Source organism: Heliconius melpomene, unplaced genomic scaffold, assembly GCF_056956725.1.
Source record: "Heliconius melpomene rosina isolate 202511_hmr_F unplaced genomic scaffold, ASM5695672v1 ptg000036l, whole genome shotgun sequence".
Lineage (NCBI taxonomy): Eukaryota > Metazoa > Arthropoda > Insecta > Lepidoptera > Nymphalidae > Heliconius > Heliconius melpomene.
In genome coordinates, this window is record NW_028181859.1 from 453,812 (window position 1) to 461,092 (window position 7,281).

Here is a 7,281-nt window from a genome sequence, read left to right on the forward strand (position 1 = left end):
TAGGTCAATTTTAGATAGAAGCGTAAGTGTTTCAGATTTTATTTTGGGGCTAACTTTTAAAGGTGGAGTTGTAAAAAAAGAATTTAAGTGAAGTGGGCACATTGATACAGAATTAGTATCAGCGGTATTACCTACCCCAAGTGACTCTAAGAATCTCCAAACTTGCGCTTGAGAGAGATTCTGAATAGTGCTATGAATGTAACGGCGTTTAGCATCCCTACACATTCTGTTGCAAATGTTACGCAGTTTTTTGTAAGCAGCTAGGTTTTCTGTAGAAGGAAATTTCTTGTTTTTTGCTTTGGCTCTATCGCGCTTACACATAGCACGTCTAATGACAGGTGTTAACCAAGGAGCGGGGGCATGTTTCATTCGAACTGGTCTCACAGGGGCGTGCTTATCATAAATATAAATCAGTTCAGAAGTTAAAGAATCTACCATACTGTCAATATTAGTTGATGAAAATATAGGCGACCAGTTGATGTTGCTCATATCCTCCCTTAAGCGTTCCAGGTCCATATGCTTAAAGTTGCGCTGAAGAAATATTTTATCTCTTATCTTAGGGGGGCGTAATTCTAATTAATATAGTTAATAATACGATAATATATCCAATAAATAATAAGTTTATATTAAAATTATGAAATCATTTTACTAAACCAGTTACTAAGGTTATTACTCCAATAGCTCCTGTTAAGGGTCAAGGTCTATAGTCAACTAAGTGATAGGGATGATTATGATTAGACATTAATTTACTTCTCTAGAATAAAGAGTTCTTAAAATAGAAATTACATAAGATTGAATAATTGCTACGGCAATTCAAGAATTAATAATAAAATTTGAACAATAATTAAAATAATTAATAAATAATTAAGTATATTAATACCTGTATTACTTAATAAAGTTAAAAGTAAATGACCTGCAATTATATTAGCTGTTAATCGAACTGCTAAAGTTCCAGGTCGAATAATATTACTAATAGTTTCAATTAGTACTATAAAAGGTATTAAAATAGTTGGTGTTCCCTGAGGAATTATATGAATAAATATATGTTGTGTATTATTTAATCATTATAAATCTTAATCATAATGTTAAAGATAATGAAAGGGATATATTAAAATGACTTGTTCTAGTAAAAATATATGGGAATAAACCTAAAAAAATATTAAATAAAATAAAAAAGAATAATGAAATAAAAATAAAAGTTGATCCATTAATTCTATTTGGTCCTAATAAAGTTTTAAATTCATTATGAAGTTTATTAGAAATAAAATTTCATAATAAATAATGACGATTAGGAAAAAATCAGAAAGATAAAGGAATAAATAATAATCCAATAAATGTTCTAATTCAATTAAATGAGAAATTAAATAAATTTGTTGAAGGATCAAAAATTGAAAAAAGATTATTTATCATTTTCAAAAAAATTTTTTGAAATTATTTTTCTTATTTTTTTTAAAATTAAAATTATTTTTATAATTAAAAATAAAATAATTTATAATTATAAAACTAATAAAAATAGAAATAAAAAATAATAATGAAATTATTCAATTGATAGGTATTATTTGAGGAATAAAAGAATATTACAAAAAGTAATAATTTAAATTTGACATATTTATGTTATTTATTAACTAATTCTTTATCATTAGAAGTAAATGCTAATTCACTATAAAATGGTTTAAGAGACCAGTACTTGCTTTCAGTCATCTAATGAATAATTATTAATTCAATTAATAAAGTTTTTTATAGGGATTCTTTCAATAACAATAGGTACAAAACTATGATTTGCCCCACAAATTTCAGAACATTGACCATAATAAATTCCAGGACGATTAATAAAAAATCTAGTTTGATTTAATCGTCCTGGATTAGCGTCAATTTTTACTCCTAATGATGGAATTGTTCAAGAGTGAATTACATCTGTAGCTGTAACTAAAATACGAATTTGATTATTTATAGGTAAAATAATTCGATTATCAACATCTAAAAGTCGAAAATTATTTAAATTTTCATCAGATTGAATGAAAAATATATGAATCAAATTTATAGCGGTTGAGATGTGATACCACTATTTAATATGATCTTATTTATTTTACACTAAATGAGTAAAATTAAAAATCCAAATTTTGTGGAGAAATTGTCCAAATTTATTTAACTCACAGATACGTGAAGAGAAAATAATCACAGAAGGAAATAAAGAAATTTAAATAAATACCAATAGAAAATACAAGCTAAACTAGCACGTAATAGCAAGAAGTTAAGGTTGAGAATTGAATGCAAGCTAAGAGAGCAATGGATACACAAGTGAATGTCGCAAGCGATTCTAGCCGACTCTTTAAACGTGGCGATGCTGGCTAGCAGCAAACACGCATAGCAAAAAAACTCGGAACAGGTTTGAATTGTTCCAATGCGCTGCGTGTAGTCTAGTTCTAGTAAATGTAATAATATTAATTTTGAATAAGTAATGTTCCCTACAGTACTCCCCCCCAGAGACCTGGTTAAGGGCGATAGTAGTCTGGAAACTTGACTCTTCTTCCGCTTCTTGTCCGCTTCTCAAGTGTCTGCTCCACGTCAGATTGAGAGATAGCCTTTGGTGCTGTTATTATTCTCTTTGATACAGGAACGGCCTCTCTCGTAACATATGCGGGCTTGATCCTGTCCACACTAACGTTATTAGGCTTACCACATATGTCTATTTTGAAATATTTAGGAGTCCTCTTGAGAACCTTGTATGGGCCTGCATAAGGTGGTTCCAGTGGTTTGCGGACGTGGTCCTGCCGTAAAAAAACATGTGTTGTCTCTGCAAGGTCAGCTGGCATATAAAAAGGACCTGTCCTATGCCATGACGTGGGCTTCGGTGAGAGTCGTGCCATACCAGCACGAAGACGAGTGACCAGATTTGTGATATCTGCTGTCCTGTAATCCTCCGAGGGTGCAAGAAATTGCCCTGGAAGTCGAAGGGGCTCCCCGTAGACCAGCTCAGCCGCTGAAGCCTGAATATCATCCTTCCAAGCGCTACGGATGCCCAGCAGCACTAAGGGAAGTGCTTCCGTCCAGGTCGAAGAGGGATGGCACATGATAGCTGCCTTCAGCTGACGATGGAGTCTCTCGATCAAGCCGTTGGAAGCTGGATGATACGAAGTAGTCGTAAAGTGATGTGCACCAACCATGGCTGATAGTGCCTTGAAGAGATGCGACTCGAATTGCCGACCCCTATCGGTTGTAATTCGAAGAGGGCAACCAAATCTTGCTATCCAACCAGAGAGAAGAGCGGCAGCACAGGAATCAGCTGTGATGTCCTTAAGTGGGAATGCCTCAGGCCATCGTGTGAAACGGTCGATGACAGTAAGGCAATATCTGAAATCAGACGAAATAGTTAAAGGTCCGACGATGTCGAGGTGGATGTGTGCAAACCTCGATGTAGGAGTTGGAATTGAGGATAAGGGAGCAAGGGTATGACGGTGAACTTTGCTCTTTTGACAAAGTACACACTCTCGTGTCCACTCTCTACAGTCTTTGCGAATCCCTGGCCATACGAATCTCTGTGTAACCAGCCGCACTGTAGCTGTCCTACCAGGATGGCTCAAGCTGTGTGAAGTTTCAAAAACTTGTCGGCGAAACTTCTCAGTAATGAACGGGCGCGGAGAAGACATTGATACGTCACAGTATAACTTCTGGTTACAGTGTGGCAAATCTACCTTAACCAGTTTTAACGATGAGCCTTTTTGAAGCAGACCTAGCAGTTCAGGATCAGTATCTTGAGCAAGTGCTAGAGCCTGGTAATCGATAGATCGACTCACCTCTTCCAGTCGTGACAGAGTATCAGCCACTACGTTCAAACGTCCTGGTAAGTATTGAATAATAGTTGTGAACTGAGAAATATAATCAAAGTACCGATATTGGCGCGGTGAGCATTTCTCCCTGTTAATGTTGAATGCATATGTGAGAGGTTTATGATCCGTGTGAATCACGAAGTTTCGAGCCTCAACCATGTGTCGAAAATATTTAATGGCTTCATAAATGGCTAACAGTTCTCTGTCGTAAGGACTATACTTCTTCTGCGCAGATGTTAATTTTTTAGAAAAGAAACCAAGAGGTTGCCATACGTTATTAACACGTTGTTGAAGAACTGCTCCAATTCCGACATCAGAAGCATCAGTGGCAATAGCTAGCTCTGCAGAAGGATCTGGGTGAGCCAGTAATGTGGCTTGAGATAAACAAGTCTTACATTTTTGAAAGGCTTCCATCATCTCCGGCGTCATAGTGATCGGCTTAGCTCCTTTCATCTTAGGTCCTAGAAGCGCAGCATCTAATGGTGCTTGGATATTTGCGGCATCGGGAATAAAACGCCGATAAAAATTGAACATACCGAGGAAACGTCGTAATTCCTTAGCAGTTTTCGGCACACTGCACTCCTCTATGCTCTTTACGTTCGTCTCTAAAGGTTGAGTCCCAGAACCTGACACTAGGTAACCAAGAAATTTTACCTGTCGCTGCCCGAAGACACACTTGGATGTGTTTATCAAAACACCATACTCTTTGAGCCTGGTGAAGAGTAGTCTGATGTGGCGCTGATGTTGTTCTTCAGAACTGGAAAATACCAAAATGTCGTCTAAGTAACCAAAACAAAAGTCATCAAAATCACGTAGCACTTCGTCCATGAACCTCTGAAAGGTTTGTGCTGCATTGCGCAGTCCGTAGGTCATGTACGGGAACTCGAAAAGTCCAAAAGGAGTTATAATGGCTGTTTTGTGGATATCATTGACGTGTACTGGTATTTGATTGTACGCCTTGACTAGATCGATAGTTGAAAATACTGTACAACCAGAGAGTTGGTAGGAAAAATACTGGATATGGCGTATCGGATACCTGTCAGGTACTGTGCGAGCATTGAGTGCCCTATAATCACCACATGGTCTCCATCCGTCGTCCTTCTTCTTAACTAAGTGCAGAGCGGACGACCACGAACTGTTAGAGGAGCGGGCAGTTCCCTGTGACAGCATATCGTCAAATTCTTTTTTGGCTGCTTTCAGTCTAACTGGGTCTAAACGACGAGGTCTACTGGTAGCCGGTGGTCCGGGAATGGTTTTGATGTAATGCACGGTATTATGCTTAGGTAAGGAAGACGTACCTGATGGTCTCGTTACCTCTGGAAACTCATGAAGCAGCTGATGGTATTTTGATTCTCCCGAAATGGCTTTGACTGACGCAAGGTCATCGGAGATATTTTCTTTTATTGCTTGCACTGACAGAGTGGTATTTCCATCGACGAGTCGCTGACATCTGCAATCTACAAGAAGATTGTAAAATATCAAAAAATCTACGCCGATAATGGGCTTTGAAACATCAGCGATGGTAAATTTCCAGGTGAAAGTACGTTTCAGTCCTAGGTCTAAGTGCAATAATGTAGGACCATAAGTATGAATGACTGTACCGTTCGCCGCCATAAGTTCATACTTTGTCTTGGTACAGGGCGCCTTGGTAGCCAACCGTGGAAAAACGCAGAGATCCGAGCCAGTATCAATGAGGAAAAGCATTTTTGAAATACGGTCGGTAATGAAAAGACGGCCTGTAGGTAAAGGGCAGACGTTGGCCGCTACTTCCGGCTGCCCAGAGAGTTTTCCGACTCTCCGTAACTACATGGCTGCACACATTTTTTAGCATTTGAACCAAATTTAAAATGGTACCAACATTTTTGCTGGGTAGTCGACTTCCTGCGATGTCTGGAATGGCTCCGGGAACGCTCTTTAAATTTTGATGAGACCGAGTTGTGACGTACGTGGGTCGAGAGTTCCGATACCTGCTTGGTCAGGAGTTGGATCTGCTTGGCCATTTCTTCCAACATGGAGGATGCAGGGGGTGTGGCCATCGCAGATGTGCTTGCGACCTGTGGTGATGAGGGTGCTATCTCATGCACTTTGTCTGCCAGGTCAGCTAATTTTTCGATAGGCAGATCAGGCTGTGAAGCTATAACCGTTTGAATGTTTTGTGGTAACCTACTCGACCATAATGTTTTTAAAAAATCCTTGGGGACAGATGAACCCGCAAGATCTTGCATGTATCGCAGAAACTGTGATGGCTTGCGATCACCTAGCTGCTCGTGCCTCAGCAACTGCATCACTTTCTTTTCTTGAGACGCAGACAATCTTTTAATCAGTTGCGTTTTAAGAGTGATGTATTTATCCGTCTCGGGAGGAGAAATGATAATATCCTTCACCTCGACAGCAAATTGATTATCTAACTGAGCGGCAACGTAATAAAATTTTGTAGTATCACTTGTTATATTAGATAAAGCAAACTGACCTTCAATTTGTGAAAACCAAAGGGCTGGTTCTTCCGGCCAGAATGGTGGAATACGCACGCCAATTCTGCACACGTTGGATGTAGTCGCGTCCTCCATCTTGTATCAGAGGTCACTTGCCAAGGTCGTTAAAATGGCCTCCTGCCGTTTTAAATCTTCTTGCCAGCAGTAAGCGTAGGTATTTATTGTAGTGCTCACCAATTTAGGGGTCACCAATATAGCGGTTGAGATGTGATACCACTATTTAATATGATCTTATTTATTTTACACTAAATGAGTAAAATTAAAAATCCAAATTTTGTGGAGAAATTGTCCAAATTTAATATATACCATTTAAATAAATACCAATAGAAAATACAAGCTAAACTAGCACGTAATAGCAAGAAGTTAAGGTTGAGAATTGAATGCAAGCTAAGAGAGCAATGGATACACAAGTGAATGTCGCAAGCGATTCTAGCCGACTCTTTAAACGTGGCGATGCTGGCTAGCAGCCTACGACAGGCATAGCAAAAAAACTCGGAACAGGTTTGAATTGTTCCAATGCGCTGCGTGCGGATGATTCTAGTAAATGTAATAATATTAATTTTGAATAAGTAATGTTCCCTACAAATTCAATGTTATTAAAATCAGAATATTCATATCTTCAATATCATTGATGTCCAATTGATTTTAATGTAATTAAAGGATTATTAAGTTCATCTATAAATTAACTTATAACAAAAACAAAAACCGACTTCTAACAACGAACTAAAAAGTGAAAAATAATTTTACAAAGATTTTATAATTTTGAAGTCGGTGTCAAGCTAATGCTAATACAACACCTTTACTACAATATCTAATTACTAAGCCTGTTTGTTCTACTGAGCACCGACTTCAAAATTATAAAATCTTTGTAAAATTATTTTTCACTTTTTAGTTCGTTGTTAGAAGTCGGTTTTTGTTTTTGTTAAAAAATAATTTATTTTACGATTTTAAGTGATGGGTAG

At 37.6% G+C, this 7,281-nt stretch overlaps 1 protein-coding gene across 1 annotated transcript; it reads right to left on the reverse strand.

Annotated features, from left to right (window-relative positions):
- Positions 1 to 5,590: 5,590 nt before the first annotated feature.
- Positions 5,591 to 6,394, reverse strand: LOC146526615 (uncharacterized). Its single transcript, XM_085206950.1, has one exon. It carries the CDS (start codon positions 6,392 to 6,394, stop codon positions 5,591 to 5,593), a length of 804 nt encoding a protein of 267 aa, XP_085063076.1.
- Between the last annotated feature and the right edge of the window lie 887 nt (positions 6,395 to 7,281).